The 16,355-nt window shown below is 43.1% G+C and overlaps 1 protein-coding gene across 1 annotated transcript in view; it reads right to left on the reverse strand.

The window, feature by feature from the left end:
• RPS6KB1 (ribosomal protein S6 kinase B1) overlaps window positions 1-16,225 on the reverse strand; it is a 43,446-nt gene extending 27,221 nt beyond the window's left edge. The window contains exons 1-6 of the mRNA XM_058164131.1: window positions 16,007-16,225; window positions 10,580-10,629; window positions 8,239-8,359; window positions 7,092-7,160; window positions 3,751-3,898; window positions 1,861-1,918 (exon numbers count right to left, since the gene is read on the reverse strand). Coding sequence (XP_058020114.1) covers window positions 1,861-1,918; window positions 3,751-3,898; window positions 7,092-7,160; window positions 8,239-8,359; window positions 10,580-10,629; window positions 16,007-16,078 — 518 coding nt within the window. The 5' untranslated portion in view covers window positions 16,079-16,225. The remainder of the gene's footprint in view (window positions 1-1,860; window positions 1,919-3,750; window positions 3,899-7,091; window positions 7,161-8,238; window positions 8,360-10,579; window positions 10,630-16,006) is intronic.
• Window positions 16,226-16,355: the final 130 nt, after the last annotated feature.

Here is a 16,355-nt window from a genome sequence, read left to right on the forward strand (position 1 = left end):
GAATGAATAGAAAACTGAATGAACGGGGGAAAAATATATTCAAAGTTGCACAACCCTCCTGTTGGATCCAAAAGCTTCCTTCTTCCCAAACAAGGGCAATGACATTGTTTTTCAACCTCCCATGTGATGTGGGGTGAAAAACAATGCTTTCCATCTTCCATTAAGATGGTCATTCTTGTTCAGTTTATTAAGCCACACCAAATTAAGTACAACTGGTGTTCTTCCACCTCCCCCTTAGAATAAGGATCAATATATAGGTAGCGGCGTGGAATGGTGCGGTGGCCTAGAGGTGGAGCTCTTGCCTCACAATCAGGAGGCTGTGAGTTCGATCCAAGGTAGAGGCAGATATTTCGCTCTCTGGGCACAATGAGAATATAACTGCTGAACAAAAATCCGCATTGGCGACAGGAAGGTCATCAGGCCAGTAAAACACTCTGCTTGCTCCATTCAGTTGCTCAGACTCCATCCCGCAAGGGTTTATGGGGTCATTAAACAATGATGATGATGATGATGATATAGGTAGTACTCGACTTACAACTGTAATAAATTGTGGTCATTAAGCAGGTGATCTTGTGACACGCCCAATCTTACGAACTTTATTTGCAGCAGTTTAACTCAACAGTTCGGTCACCAAGTGATCCCTTTGTGGACTACAGGCATTTTTCACCAGAAACTGGAATTAAACAGCAATTTGAGGGGGAAAAATGGCATTAATTAAAGCCATATGTCTGCAAGATGCTGCCAAAAAAAAAAGTCGTAAATTTGATCCATTGCTGAGCACGCAAAATGCAGCCATGTGACTGCACAGGGTGGGTGAGTTGACCATCAGAACTCTGGATTGTAAGTACATCATAAGTTTGATTGGCCACTAGGAAGCCAGTCATAAGTCGAGGACTACCTGTCATCCAGACCTTCTTTTCTCCTTCAGCTCAGCTCTTAATGTGACAGAGGATGGCAGCCAATACAGAGCAGGGATCTCCAACCTTGGTCACTTTAAGACTTGTGGACTTCAACTCCCAGAATTCCTCAGCCAGCTTTGCTGGCTGAGGAACTCTGGGAGTTGAAGTCCACAAGTCTTAAAGTGGCCAAGGTTGGAGACCCCGATACAAAGTGCCAATCAACAGTAGATGCTGTTGACTGTAGCACTGAGATGGGAGTCATGTGCTCTTTAATGGCATTTCCTTCTGCTAAGGAGCCAGAAAAATTCATGGGTGGCTTCTGACCCACAGCTCCAAAATCACATTTCTTCTTTAGAAACGTTAGAAACATCTAACCTGTTAATGATTGATCAAATGTTGGGACAGCCCAAAGCACAGACTTCAGCCATATCCAATTTTTTCCCCCCACGATAAAAACCACAAGCTCAACACAGATGAAATGTTAAGCCCCCTCAAGTTTGTTTTTAGCACAAAACTGAATGAAGCTGCTGGAATGCAACATCATATTTAATTCTGGGTAATATACGCAGCCTTTATGTTATTGGTCAAAAACTGTCCGCATCTGCCTTTAGCAAACTTCTGTACAGAGGTTTGTTTCAACAGGAGCTATTTTAGGCCCATTCTGGCTTCATGGCTATATTTAGTGGTATTTATATAACCATTTAAATGAAACACATTATCTACATTTACGTTCATATTTGTGACATGTCGTAAGATCAGCCTTCAGGCACTCCCAGGCATAGCTCAATATCCAGCTCCCCAAATGGCCTTCTCTTTGAAACATGGGAAGTGAAAACGCAGCTCGGCAGGAAGCTGTGATATGCCACCCCAATTCTGCCCCATAACTGGCTTCATATGTTCTTCACTCAGCTCTTGCCTTAAGTCTACCCTGCTGGAGCTGAAGAATCTTTTTGTCACTTACCAAGCGGTGTCTTCCATAAATATCCCCTCTCGTTCCAACTGCATGAAGAGTTCTCCTCCTAAAATCGAAATGTGAGAAAAGCCCAGTAAAAATTCCGGCTCCACCACTAGGAAAGTAGTATGAGACAGAGCACACCAGACAAGGGGGATGCAGAGGGATGTGTGGCAGAAAGCTACCGTATTTTTTTGGAGTATAAGACGCACCTTTTTCCCCCCAAAAAGAGGGTGAAAATCTGGGTGCGTCTTATACTCTGAATGTAGCCCCACCCAGCTTCTCAAACGGAGGTTTCACAGGCTGAAAGAAGCTTCAGAAAAGAAGCCCCCAAACAGAGCTTCAGAGGCTTTTTTTCTGAAGTTCTGTTTTGGAGACTTTCAGAGGCAGAAAAAAGTTTTTTTCTGAAACTGTGTTTCAGACGCAGGAAAAAAAAGCCAAAAAAAGCAAGGCACAGAGCTCACAACCAAGGAACCTGTTGCTAAAATTCACCTCTGGGGACATATGATTGGGGGTATTCCAGGAGACCAATCCACCTGCCAATCAGCTTTTTTCTTATTTTCTTCCCCAAAAACTAAGGTGTGTCTTATACTCCGGTGTGTCTTATACTCCGAAAAATATGGTGGTTGCTTTATTTCCAAGTCCACGTGGGCATTCTAGATAACTTTTGTTTAGAGCAGGGGTCTCCAACCTTGGCAACTCTCAGAAGGAAGCCCACATGTCTTAAAGTTGCCAAGGTTGGAGACCCCTGGTTTAGAGAATTGACCACACTCAGATTAGATTCACAAACTGCCTTGTAATTTATTTATTTATTTATTTATTTATTTGTAAATTTTTATTGGCCTCCCATCCAATCTCAAGGTAACTCTGGCTTACAATCATAAAAAATAAAAACTGTACAAAGCTAAAAAGAAACATGACATTAGACAAAGCCAAATGATAGCAGCGTTCCAATATCTCAGAGGCTGCCACAAAGGAGGAGTCAAACTATTCTCCAAAGCACCTAAAGGCAGGAAAAGAAGCAACGGATGGAAACTAATCAAGAAGAGAAGCAACCTGGAACTAAGGAGAAATTTCTTGACAGTTTAGAACAATTAATCAGTGGAATGACTTGCCTCCAGTTGTAAATGCTCCAACACTGGAAGTTTTAAAGAAGAGATTGGATAACAATTTGTCTAAAATGGTATAGGTCTATAAAGTTTTCTGCCTGAGCAGGGGGTTGGACTAGAAGACCTCCAAGGTCCCTTCCAACTCTTGTTATTCTATTCTAAACATTGCAGCCTAATTCAAAGATGGCTAATTGGCAGAGCCAACAATCTTTAGGCTGTTATAGAAAGTCCGGATGGTTGGAGCTGCCCTCATTCTGGAGCAGGGGTCTCCAACCTCGGCAGCTTTAAGATTTGTGGACTTGTGGAGCAGCTTTGCTGGCTGAGGAATTCTGGGCGTTGAAGTCCACAACTCTTAAAGTTGCCGAGGTTGAAGACCCCTGCTCTGGGGGACGAGATGTTCCAAAGGACGGGGCAATGGCAGAGAAGGTCCTTCTCCTGGGCCCCATCAGTCAGAATACTCAGGCCAACAGGGCCCGTGCCATGCCTCCTTTGCCAGCATGGGTGGGGAGGGCAATCCCATTGGATGAGACAGTCCTTCAAGTAGCCTGGACCCATGCCATGAACGGACATTGGGTCCATTGGACACCTATGTATAGTACAGGCAGTCCTCGACTTACGACCACAATTGAGCCCAAAATGTCTCTTGCTAAGCGAGACGCTTGTTAAATCAAGTTTTGCCTCATTTTACGACCTTTCTTATCAATTTTATGAGGGAAATGCAAGCAATGAAATGTATCCCACGCTGTTGGTGAACTCAAAATCCACATTTTGATTCTCCCCTCACACTTACCGCTGAGATACTCGAGGATGAGGTAGAGTTTCCCGCCAGTCTGAAAGGCATAAATCAAGTCGACGATAAACGGATGCTTGACCTCCTCCAAGATATTCCGCTCGGCTTTGGTGTGAGCGGTGTCTTTTGCGTTCCTCACAATCATCGCCTAAAGAAGATGAAACAATAATAGCATTTGTATTCTAAAAAATAGGTAGAGGGAATGATAGAATGTGGGGGTGGAGTTAAGAGGGACCAGCCTACAATCCCTACATAGCCACAAGTAGACTAAGTTGAACCTCCCTTGAATTCCACTGATCTTTGTCTAACTCCAAACATCGTTAGCTGAGAAGATTCTTGTGCCATAGGCATTTGGCAATAAATCAATTTAATTGGACTTAACATGTGGACCTGATCTTTCCTGCCTGACAAAAATACAGTATAATTATATCAAAAGTCCGTTACATATGTGACCCTCCCCCAAACTGAAGCCACTGCAACCCAACAAGACACAGACTTCAGAGGATAATCAGAACTGCAGAAAAAACAATGGCTACCAACCTGCCTTCCATGGAGGACCTGTATACTGCACAAGTCAAAAAGAGGGCTGTGAAAATATTTACAGACCCATCGCATCCTGGACATAAACTGTTTCAACTCCTATCCTCAAAATGACACTACAGAGCACTGCACACCAGAACAACTAAACACAAGAACAGTTTTTTCCCGAATGCCATGACTCTGCTAAACAAATAATTCCCTCAATACTGTCAAACTATTTACTATGTCTGCACTACTATTAATCTTCTCATCGTTCCCATCACCAATCTCCTTCCACTTATGACTGTATGACTAACTTTGTTGCTTGTATCCTTACGATTTATACTGATATTATTTCCAGATTGCTTATTTGTACCCTATGACTATCATTAAGTGTTGTACCTTAGAATTCTTGACGAATTTATCTTTTCTTTTATGTACACTGAGAGTGAATGCACACAAAGACAAATTCCTTGTGTGTTCAATCACACTTGGCCAATAAAAAATTTTCTGTTCTGTTCTATTCTATTCTATTCTATTCTATTCTATTCTATTCTATTCTATTCTGATAGCAATAGCACTTAGACTTGTATACTGCTTCACAGTGCATTACAGCTGTCTCTCATCAGTTTACAGAGTCAGCATATAAACTCTGCTGAACAGGTTACCTAGCCTGGTAACAAAACATTTGGAAACCAATCCACAAGTTCAGAGAATGAACCTTCACCATCAGCATATTGCTGCCCCAACAATTTGGGTCCTCATTTTACCCACCTCGGAAGGACAGAAAGCTGAGTCAACTTTGAGCCTGTTGAGATTTGAACTGCCAAATTGCAGGCAGCCAGCAGTCAACAGAAGTAGCCTGCAGTACTGCATTCTAACCACTGCGCTACCACACTATCGAAGTTCGCAAAACGTATTAGACGCCATGGACTAATCCATCCCCCAAAAGCCAAATTGTGTTTTCTTCCTTATCTGCTACATTTCCTAATTTTGAGGACGGTAAAGCTATCCTTGCCTCAAAACCTGTAGACCCAAGTAAGTGTAAATATAGTGCGTGTTTGTAAAGCAGCCAGCCATGATTTGAAGCGAGTTTTCTCATGCTTCTTTGTGTAAGCCTGGGTTTGTTCAATTTAAAGATCAAGTATGGTTTGCTGTGAACAAGAAAGGGACTGGAGTGTGTAAAGTTGCTGCATATTGTACCAACTGAAGTTTCTGAACAGATGTCAAGAACAGCCCCAAGTAGAAGGGGGCGCAATAGTCTGGTTGCAAGGTGATCAAGACATGAGCAGCTGTAGTTAAGAGTAGAAAAAGGATAAAGCATGCTGCCTGGGGAATTCTGGGAGTTGAAATCCACGAATGACCTAGATTCTTGTACTATAATTTGGATTCTTGATTTAAAGAGGAAATTAGACATTATAAACTCTAAATAGCCTCTTTATATTTATTTGGGTTGGTTTTCACCGCCCACTCAACTTCACTGTCCAAAGTCATCAAGTATAAACCATCCAATGGCTTATAATGAAGGTGTCAGGGTTCCAAGTAACACCCAATCTGGTTCACACAAGATATAAGCCAGTGGTGAAATCCTGCCAGTTCTATGCGGCTCGTGCAAGCCGGTAGTGCCAGCGATGCATGGTTTGGTGAATCGGTAGCGGCGGCAGCCCAGATGTCGTTACTTCCTGGTTTTAACCCTCTGCGCACATGCAAAGCCTTCTGCGCATGCGCAGATGGTCAAAAATAGGATGTGACGATGGTGCGCGCACTTCCAAACCGGTAGGGAAGGTAAGTAGATCTCACCCCTGATGTAAGCGTCAGTTTCATGCAATTCAATGAACGTCAAACAACCAAACCCACTTGTACCAAGCCTAGTTTGTCCAGCCTTCTCTTCCTTACCTCATTCTTCTTCCTCCCTGTTTTCAAGAGGCTATAGATCACAGAAGGATATAATTTAATCCTTTGTTAAATGTAGGTTCACCTACAATATATTCAGAGTTATTTAAGTTTCAATGGACTGGATGACATTTCAAAATGAGAAGCGTAGGCCCTGCTGCTACCTGTTCCACTATCTTACAAGGGGCAATAACAGCAATGCCTGTTAAAAAGATCTGTACCAGATCTGTGCACCAACTAAGCAAAAGTTCAAGAATTTTAAGTACGTAATAACAGATGAAAAACTTTACAAGCAAGTAAAAATTAATTCTCCAGTTACTTCCGATATCTGAAGTCACTAGGCAGAAACACAGGGCTGGTTGTATAAAACTTCTTTATTTCAGTTAAGATGACAGATAGTCCTCAACCTATGACCTCAATTGAGCCCAAAATTTCTGTTGCTAAGCAAGACAATTATGTGAATTTTGCCCCATTTTATGACCTTTGTTTGCTTCAATTATTAAGTGAATCAGTATTAAGTTAGGTTGTTAAGCGAATCTGATTTCCCCATTGACTTTGCTTGTCAGAAGGTCACAAAAGGTGATCACATGATCCCAGGACACTGCAAACACCATAAATACATGCCAGTTGCCAAATGGGGCAGTTTTGATCAAATGACCACAGGCACGCTGCAACGGTGATAAACGTGAGAAACTGTCGTAAGTCAGTTTTTCAGCGCTATTGTAATTTTGAACAGTCATTAAACGAATGGTTGTAAGTTGAGGACAACCTACATTTCTTAGTAAATTTACAATGATTTACAATCCTAGCAATGATTTTCTGGAGTCTCAACAAGATCCTCTTCATGGAGCTTGGATTCAAGATCCACAGCAAACAAAACCTACATTCACCCACACAAAGTTGCCTATCCTTCTACACAGCCAGCTCACCTTTTTCAGCACCTTCATGGCAAAAATATTGCTCGTGTTTGCCCCCGTTACTTTGCGAACTTGGAAAACCTGCCAACACATTTTAAAAAGAAGCAATATTACTTTTCCCCCCCAAAAAAAACAAAAAACAAAAAAAGATTCCCAGTGACTGCGATATCTGGCATATCTTGGTAAATAACAAGCGATCAGGATACACTACCTGAATGAAACTAAGCAAGCCACAGATAGCACAACCCAGTTTTCCTGTAAGCTTGGGCATGCACCATTCAGCAAGTTGCAAGTACAAGCTATCACTCTGAAATAATAAAATATCAATTTATAAGTGGTCTTTTAATAACAAGGCTCAGAGCAACTAATGGCAAATATTGTTTGAAATAAAGAAACCACTTCTAACTTTTGAAAACATAATGAAAACAGGGAGGTTAGGATAAGCATACACAGTGCCATCAATCAAGCACATATTATGAAATCAACAGGCCAAAAGTCACCCTCCTAACCCCTGCTCCGAGTTCAACTGTGTTTTTGTTTTTATCTTCTAAGTTACCCTTTGCCATAAAGCAGTGTATAAACAAGCCAGAAAAGATACAGAAGAGATTGCTACAAGGTGCTGGGCCATAAACTACAGCTGATTTATAGAAAACCCATTGGCGAAGCTCAATCTGTGGAATTCTTGGTTATTGAAGTCCACAGTTCAGACACACTGATCTACAGTGTTTAGATCAGTGATCTACACAGTTAAACAGGGAACCTTTCAGGCCCAATTTTGAGATTCTCATGATTGAATATTTTTCTGGATATACGGCTATGTTGGACCCCCTGAACTATAGTCCCCACCCAGCAAATAAAAATTCCAGTCCTTATGCTCTGATTAAAAAACTGGGGCAGAAATATAGGACCATTTTGCTTACCGCACCAGGCAGGACCATTCCCTGGTTCCCTCTGTTCCAGAAGATGCCCAAGCTTGGTGTTTTATTTATTAGACAAATTTATACAGCCGCCCAATCTACATGCGGTGATTTTATATTTGAAACGTGAATTTAGTAATAAATTAATAAATATTCCAAAGAAAAACATGGGGTGGGCCCACGGATGTAAAGCCACACGGGAAAAGCACAGAGACGCTCCAGCTCACCAGAAGGCTCCTTACCTTTCCATAGCCCCCTTTGCCAAGTACACGGAGCAGCTCAAAGCACTCTGGCCGGATCTTCTCAGGACCTCGGTTTACGCTCGTTTCCGAAATCTCGAATTTCTCACAATGCTCCATGCCACTAAAAGAGAACCAGCCATTGTCATTATTTCAAAAATAAAGCTAGCACGGCAACTCTACCTCCGACTGACAGGGTCCAGAAGGGTTTTCTCTCTCTCTGCTGTACTGCCAGACCCTTTGGGACATCCTGTCTCCCCCACTCTCTTGTCCTCCACCAAGACCCGTGGTGGCACAGTGGTTAGAATGCAGTATAGCAAGTCAACTCTCTGCTCAGTCCAGGAGTTCGATCCTGACCGGCTCAAGGTTGACTCATCCTTCCAAGGTTGGTAAAATGAGGATTCAAATTGTTGGGGGCAATATGCTGACTCTGTAAAACCACTTTTTTTTTAAAATTTGAATTTATATCCCGCCCTTCTCCGAAGACTCAGGGTGGCTTACACTGTGTTAAGCAATAGTCTGCATCCATTTGTATATTATATACAAAGTCAACTTTTATTGCCCCCAACAATCTGGGTCCTCATTTTACCTACCTTATAAACTTAAGGATGGAAGGCTGAGTCAACCTTGGGCCTGGTGGGACTTGAACTCGCAGTAATTGCAAGCAGCTGTGTTAATAACAGACAGACTTAGTCTGCTGAGCCACTTAGAGGGGGCTGTGAAGCTGACTCTGTAAACCGCTTAGTGTAAAGCACTATGAAGCAGTATATAATTCTAAGTGCTGTTGTTTCTGCAAGGACCTGAAGACGTGGCTCTGCTGGTTAACTTGGACTCAATAGGGGAATACCACATTGAAGGTGGCTACTGGAGTAACTAGCTAACCCCACTTCCCCCCTGCATTTCTTGCTCCCCCTCCACCCAACTTTTTAATTTTATATTATTGTTCTTGTCTCTGGAGATTTTCAGTCATCCAGGTCATGGTTGCCCCAACGGTGCTTTTCCAAAAGGCAACTGGACTTTCTTGGTTTTTCCTCGAAGACGTTCTGCTTCTCATCCAAGAAGAATGTGGACCACATTCTGAACAAAGTTTGAAAGAGGGGTCAAAGAGGCCATCTACGTTAAGACTGAACAGCCTGCTCTCAACAGAGTGGGAAGGATAGGACACCACCTACTATGTTTCCCCAAAGTAAGACCCACCGAAAAATAAATTCCAGCATGATTTTTCCAGCTGCTTGCAATATAAGTATCCTTGTTTACAACACAGTCCTTTCAGCAGTTCCAAGAAGGTTCCACACCCATTTGCACTACTGAGATGGCCCTGAGGGCACAGATGAACCTCTGTGGCCTCAATGGCTCTCAGAAAGAGGGCTAACCACCAGATGACTGCAAGGAATATAAATCCTTCCATACTCACAATTCAGTCAGAACTGAAGAAGCTCTTTGGATGAGAAGTGAAGGAAAAAAATAAAGTCCAGTTGCCTTTTGAAAAAGCACCCTTGGGATATTATTGTACTCCCACTGTTTATTTTTATTGTTTTATTCCTTTGCTATTGTTATGCTTACACTTTTTTAAAATCATTTTTTCCCTTTTATGATTGTAAGCTTAGAGTAGCTCCATAGCAAGATGGGCAACAAATAAATTTTAACAAATAGTAAATTTCTTTCAACATGTCTGTAGTTTAACAAGAGGAACAGTTTTAAAAGTTTTTAAACAACTTTTAAAAAGCCGTTCCTTTTTCTTGCAGATAAATTAAATGTGATTAAAATATGAAGAATGGTTGCAAAGAACTCGGTATGACTAATTTAATGAAAAGAAGGACTAGGGGAGACATGATAGCAGTCTCCCAATATCTCAGGGGCTGCCACAAAGAAGAGGGAGTCAAACTATTCTCCAAAGCCCGAGGGCAGGACAAGAAGCAACGGGTGGAAACTAATCAAGGAGAGAAGCAACTTGCAACTAAGGAGAAATTTCCTGACAGTTAGAACAATTAATCAATGCAACAACTTGCCTGCAAAAGTTGTGAATGCTCCAACACTGGAAATTTTTAAGAAAATGTTGGATAACCATTTGTCTGAAGTGGTGTAGGATTTCCTGCCTGGACAGGGAGTTGGACTAGAAGACCTCCAAGGTCCCTTCCAACTCTGTTGTTGTTGTTATAACATTGTTTCAGGCTTGGATTTCATCAATCCAGACACTGTATCTGTACCCCAGGGTGAAAACGCAGCATCTCCAAGAGAGAAAGCTTGTTTTGTTACCACTTCCTCTTTATATTGAAAATGTTTCTGAACGTTGCCAACTGTATCCCCATCCCAGACAGTATTGAGTTTAAGTTTCAGGACTTACAGGTCATATGGGCCGACTCCTCCATGATCCATACTTTCGCTTAAGTGACCCTAAAACGAAACGGTGAGAGAAAAGTCACCACAACATTGGAAACAAGAATTATTTAGAAAGCACAGCAAAATTTGTTTAAACATTAACTCGAGTTTTAAAGGCTGATACCACCACAAGCCTGCAGACTGAATTTACATAATAAGCCTTGTCAGCAGAAAGTTATGGCAACCACACTGGAGAGAAGCAGCCAAAACCTGGGAATTGACTGCACAGATTCAGCAGTTTTCAAACAACTGTCCTATTACTCAGAGTGTGCAGATCCTATAAATAGTTGGAAAAAAAGTTCGAGAAAAGATATTATCAACACACTGGAGTGAAGAATGCCTGCTATTATAAAATATTTAATTTTAGGCTTATGCAATTCACCCTTATAGTGAAACACTCATATCCATTCCTCCCCAGAAAAAACTTTTTCTGTATCATAGAGCAGGGGTCTCCAACCTTGGTCCCTTTAAGACTTGTGGACTTCAACTCCCAGAGTTCCTCAGCCAGCTTTGCTGGCTGAGGGACTCTGGGAGTTGAAGTCCACAAGTCTTAAAGGGACCAAGGTTGGAGACCCCTGTCATAGAGACTGTGACAACTGTGCGGAAATAAAGTTGTTCCTAACTTAAAATCATGTGTTCAGTGACCAAAGTTACAGTAGGACGGGAAAAAGTGACTTATAACCAGTACATGTATGTATGACTAGTTGCAGCATCCCCACAATCAGGCGATCAAGAATTGGGTGCTTGGCAACCAACATGTATTTTCGACAGTTGGAATGGCCAGAGTCACGTGATCACCATTTGTGACCTTCCCGGACAGCTTCCGACAAGCAAGGTCAATGGGGGAGCTGGATTTGCTTAACGACACATGATTCTCTTAACAACGGCAGTGATTCATTTAACAACTGTGGCAAAAAGGTCGTAAAATCAGGGGCAACTCACTTAGCGATGGCCTTGCTTAACAATTTAGTGGAAATTTTGCTCCCGATTGCGGTTTTAAGTCAAAGACCCGCATAAAAGGAAACTTTTTTAATTAATCAACTTTTTAATGCAAGTATACCGTTATATGGGCTAGTCTTTAGGCCGTAAGAAATATGCTGTTTTTGTTAAAACAGATTAGCACAGCTACTGTACTGGAAATAGTCCCAAAAAGTTGATCAGCATTTCTGCAATCTGTGAACACACAGCCCACCATACAAAAGGTGTGAGTAAAATCAACAACAGTTATAAACTCATTAGTATACGCTATAGTTGGACTACAAGACTGAGTTCATAGACCACCACAGCCTATATTTAGCAAATAATACAAGCATCATGAAAAGTCAAATTAGGCAACTTTTTCATTAGAGACACAGAAACCAGAAAGGGGTGTATGAAATAATAACCACATTCTTAAGATTGCATTCAATGGTTTCATGGTTCATTCTAGTGTGTGACTATTAGCACCACAACATTCCTTTACATTCCAGCAACTAAACTATTAGTAGAAATGTAAAAAACCAGTAATTCCTAAAAATAAATCAAAATCACAAAGCTGGGAATCCACGTGTTCAAAAGAAAAAAAAAAAGTGGCAGGATATAGATCTCTCACCCTTTCCTAGGGAGAATGTGGAGACTCTGAAGTTCAGCACAAATATTTGTGTTCCTGGTTTATATTTACATCTAGATGACTCTTAGATTACATATTCACTCAAGGTAGAAACTACAATGCCTACATGAATCCTGGATAACTAAGCAGCAAATTGTTTATGTCATTAAACATAACTTTCAGATCAAGAGTTAAAAAAAATCATACAATCCTGACATGAGCAAAAGATTATGATGGCCGAGTGTGACAATTTTTCACTCTGCTAAAGAGAAGTTCCCTGAGGATGGGCTCCAGCATGAAGAAGAAAGTTCAGAAGACTAAACCGTTGGTCCTGATGACTGACCCCCGATTGGATCCTGCAACATTATGCTGGGACATACATCTGCCTTCATTCATGAAAAATTTTCAAGTGTGAAAAATTCTGCTACAATGCAGAGAAAAGCCAATTCTACCATTGCCTTTGCATGCCACTGGTAAAGAGCATGTGTTTAGAGCAGAGGTCCCCAATCCCTGGGCCGTGGCTTGTTCGAAACCAGGCCACACAAATGGCGTGCTGGCGTGCACAGCTCTGCTTGGATAAGTGGTGGGTTGGCGCACAGTTGCATGCGCAGCTCAACTTGTGTGAGCAGTGGGCTGGTGTGTATGTCCACGAGTGAGTGGTGGGTCAGCACTTGTGCGGACTGGTTCCCTTCTCTCCTTCCCTGCTGGGCCGCCATGGTGTAAAGGTTGGGGACCACTGGTTTAGAAGTCTTTAATAACATGCTGAATCTGTAGTGCCAAAGTCAGCAACCTCCAACCTGCAGACATCCCCCTCAAATTTTTACAAAGCGTTCCACTGAAATTTGCAACAAACTGCAAAATCTCTAAGGCAGTTTCCCACTGTGTTTCCAAAGAAGAAAAGAGCACACATAAGCAGTCTGGATATCATTAAAGTAAAGCACTTTCCAAAGTATTCTCCCTGCAAACCATAAATATCAACCTATTTACATGACATTAACATGCAATGGCCCTACAACTGCAGTCTTAGCTACCAGAAAATGTTACTTTAAAAAAAAAAAAAGAGCAGCTCTCCAAAAGTTGCCTGTCATGCTGTGGTAGCACAATTAAGTAATTGCTAATCTTTGTCCCTTTACAGATAATGCCCTAACCCCAAACCCTTATCAGAAAACTAAGTATATGTAATTAAACATTCCCCTTTAAAGATACTTGGCACAAAACATGTAAATTATCTAATTTCCTTTCCACAATCTCCTAAACTAATGAACCTACGATATTTCAAGCAAAATGTTGAGATTACAGGTAATCCCCAATTCATAGCAATTCATTTAGTGAATGAAGTTACAATGGCACTGAAAAAGAGAAACTTATGACCGTTTTCACACTTATGACCACTGAAGCATTCCGAAGGTCATGTGATCAAAATCTGGATGCTTGACAACTAGCATATATTTATGACAGTTGAAGTGTCCTGGAGTCATGTGATCCCCTTTTGCAACCTTCTGGCAAGCAAAATCAATGGGAGGGAAGCCACTTAACAACCATGTTATTAAATGAACAACAGCAGTGATTCACTTAACAATTGTGGCAAGAAAGCTTGTAAAATGAGGCAAAACTCACTTAGCTGTCTTGCTTAGCAACAGAAAATTTGGGCTCAATTGTGGTCATAGGACTACTTGTGTAAGGGGATATTATACCACTTGTCTGTATTATTCTAAAAAGTCGAGTATAAATTTTCACCTGTCCAAAAATACCCTTCAGTCTCCCTTTCCATTCCTATCCTCTTCAAATTTCCCCCCTTACATTATTGTAACTATCTGTGTCAAAAAATGTTCTCCAATATCTCCGTTAACAGTCCTGTTTCTATCCAAAGACACATCACTGAAAGACAGTAAGGAAGTTTAGACTAGAGAAGGCTAATTCGAGTTATGAAGGGCAACATCTTTTTCCATCATAAGCCACAAGGCTGTATTGTGTTTTTTATAGAATAAGGTCTGTGATGTTCAATGGGATTACTGAAACTGCCTCCTCCAAGGTGAATGCCTAAAGGCAAACAGTCTGTTTGCCTAAGTAGCCTCCCCATATGAGTAATAGGCTACATAAGGAGTAGCTGACCTTACCCACTGTGAAGCAACATTACTAAAGCAGCTTGAATAGCCACCAATGGTTCACTTATTACAACAGTGTTATTAGGCACAATTGCATTCCAAGAGGAGGTCCTACATTAGGACTTGTAGAGGAAAACAACAGGACTCTCTCTACCTACTCAAGGGTAAGCCTGACTGAAGAGGAAAAAGAGATGCCCAAGCTTGGGCTGCCCCAAATTTATTGCAGCATCAGTTTCCATGGACGAGAGCCCATTTTATCCCAGTGTAGCAGACAGAGGTCAACACTCCTGACAATGATCAACTGACACGCTGGGCTCTGGCCCCAACAGACCATTGGCAATAAATCTGCCAATGTGACACTTTTTTTTTTTTAAAGTCACTATGTTTGCTTGGGTTCAAAAGCCTGGTCCCTTTTGAAGGCCACAGTTTTGGGTGTCATGTTTACTTTGGTTCAAAAGCCTGGGGTCCTTTTATATACCATGGTTTTGGGGCATCTCTAAAGAGGGACTGGATAAATTCAAGGAGGAAAAAAAAACCATACAGATGCAAAGGAGATGGGCAAGACGCAGGAGATGCCCTCAGGGACCTAGCTGGGCTGCTCCCTTCAGCATCTCATGAGAAGGCCCTGCTGTAATTAATTGAATGAATTAACCTTTTCTTCAAATTAATAGGGCTCTTCTGTTCATTAAAAGCGCCTTTGAGTCACAGTTTAGGTCCACTTTTTTCCTCAAGTGCCGAGAAGAGCAACTAAGATGATTAAAGGCCTGGCGGCTAAAACATATGAAGAACGGTTGGGGGATTTGGGTTTGGCCAGTCTAGAGAGAAAAAAAAATTAGGGGCGACATGGTAGTATTTCAGTATTTGAGGGGCTGCCACAAAGAAGAGGGGGTCAACTTATTTTCCAAAGCATCCGAAGGCAAGGAACAATGGATAAAAACTAATCAAGGAGAGAAGCAACCTGAAACTAAGGAGAAACTTCCTAACAGTGAGGACAATTAACCAATGGAACAACTTGCCACCAGAAATAGCGGGTGCTTCATCCCCGGAGGTTTTTAAGAAAAGACTGGACAGCCACCTGTCTGAAATGTTACAGGGTCTCCTGCTTGAGCAGGGGGTTGGATTAGGAGACCTTCAAGGTCCCTTCCAGCTCTGATTTATTCAGCATTTCTTTCACTTGCAGCTGAGCAAAGACCTGCGTTGCAATCCACAGGACGTTTCTTTGGCTCCCGTAAACCACCTCCCTGCGAGGTAGGCTGGGTATGGAAGAGGAAACCGGCCTAATCTATCTCCCTGGGGAGACAAGACAGACTTGAACCCGGGGCCCCCCGGGGCCAGAGCGACGCCTGAGACCCCGACGGCCACGATCTTTTTCCGAGAGGCTCCTCATGCACCGCCCCACCCCCACTCAGGACAAGATTTCCTGGTGGTCTCCTGTCCCCGCTTGGTTCTCCGAGGCCGCTTAGGGGTTGTGCCCCTCACCCCCGACCCGAGTTGGGCCTCCCTTAACGTCCCGTCGTCCAAGGGCCAGAAGCGCCGGGACGAGCCTCCTCCCTCAGCGGCGGGGAAAAGGAGACGCAGGATCCGAGGAGTTCTCATCCTCGGCAGGGGGAAGGCGGGCCCCGGTCCTCGCCTCGCCTCACTCCCTGAGGCCCGGCCTCTCCCCACGCCGCCCTCGGCCTGGCCACGCCGCCGCGCTCACCCCTTCCTCCAGCTCCTCGTCCGAGGCCGCCTCTTCGGGCTGGTCGAGGTCGATGTCGAAGACGCCCGCCATGGCCCCGGGGACGACGCGCGCGGGACAGCCGCCTTCGCTGCCAAGAGCCGGGAGCGTCCGGGTGAAGACTGAGGGCGCCTCATGGGCCCGCTGCACCCACCCACAGCGCCGCCATGACGGCCGCCATCGCCAGGGCTAAGTTAGGCCCTGCCTCCTCAGGCTCGCCGGAGCCAACGCGCATGCGCCGGAGCGGCCGCGCGCCGAGCCGAGCTTTGCCGCTCAAAAGGATCGCCCGACGTCGCCGCGGCCGTCCTGGAGGACGGAGCCGCCTCCATCT

The sequence above is a fragment of the Ahaetulla prasina genome, chromosome 1 (assembly GCF_028640845.1).
Source record: "Ahaetulla prasina isolate Xishuangbanna chromosome 1, ASM2864084v1, whole genome shotgun sequence".
Classification (NCBI taxonomy): Eukaryota; Metazoa; Chordata; class Lepidosauria; order Squamata; family Colubridae; genus Ahaetulla; species Ahaetulla prasina.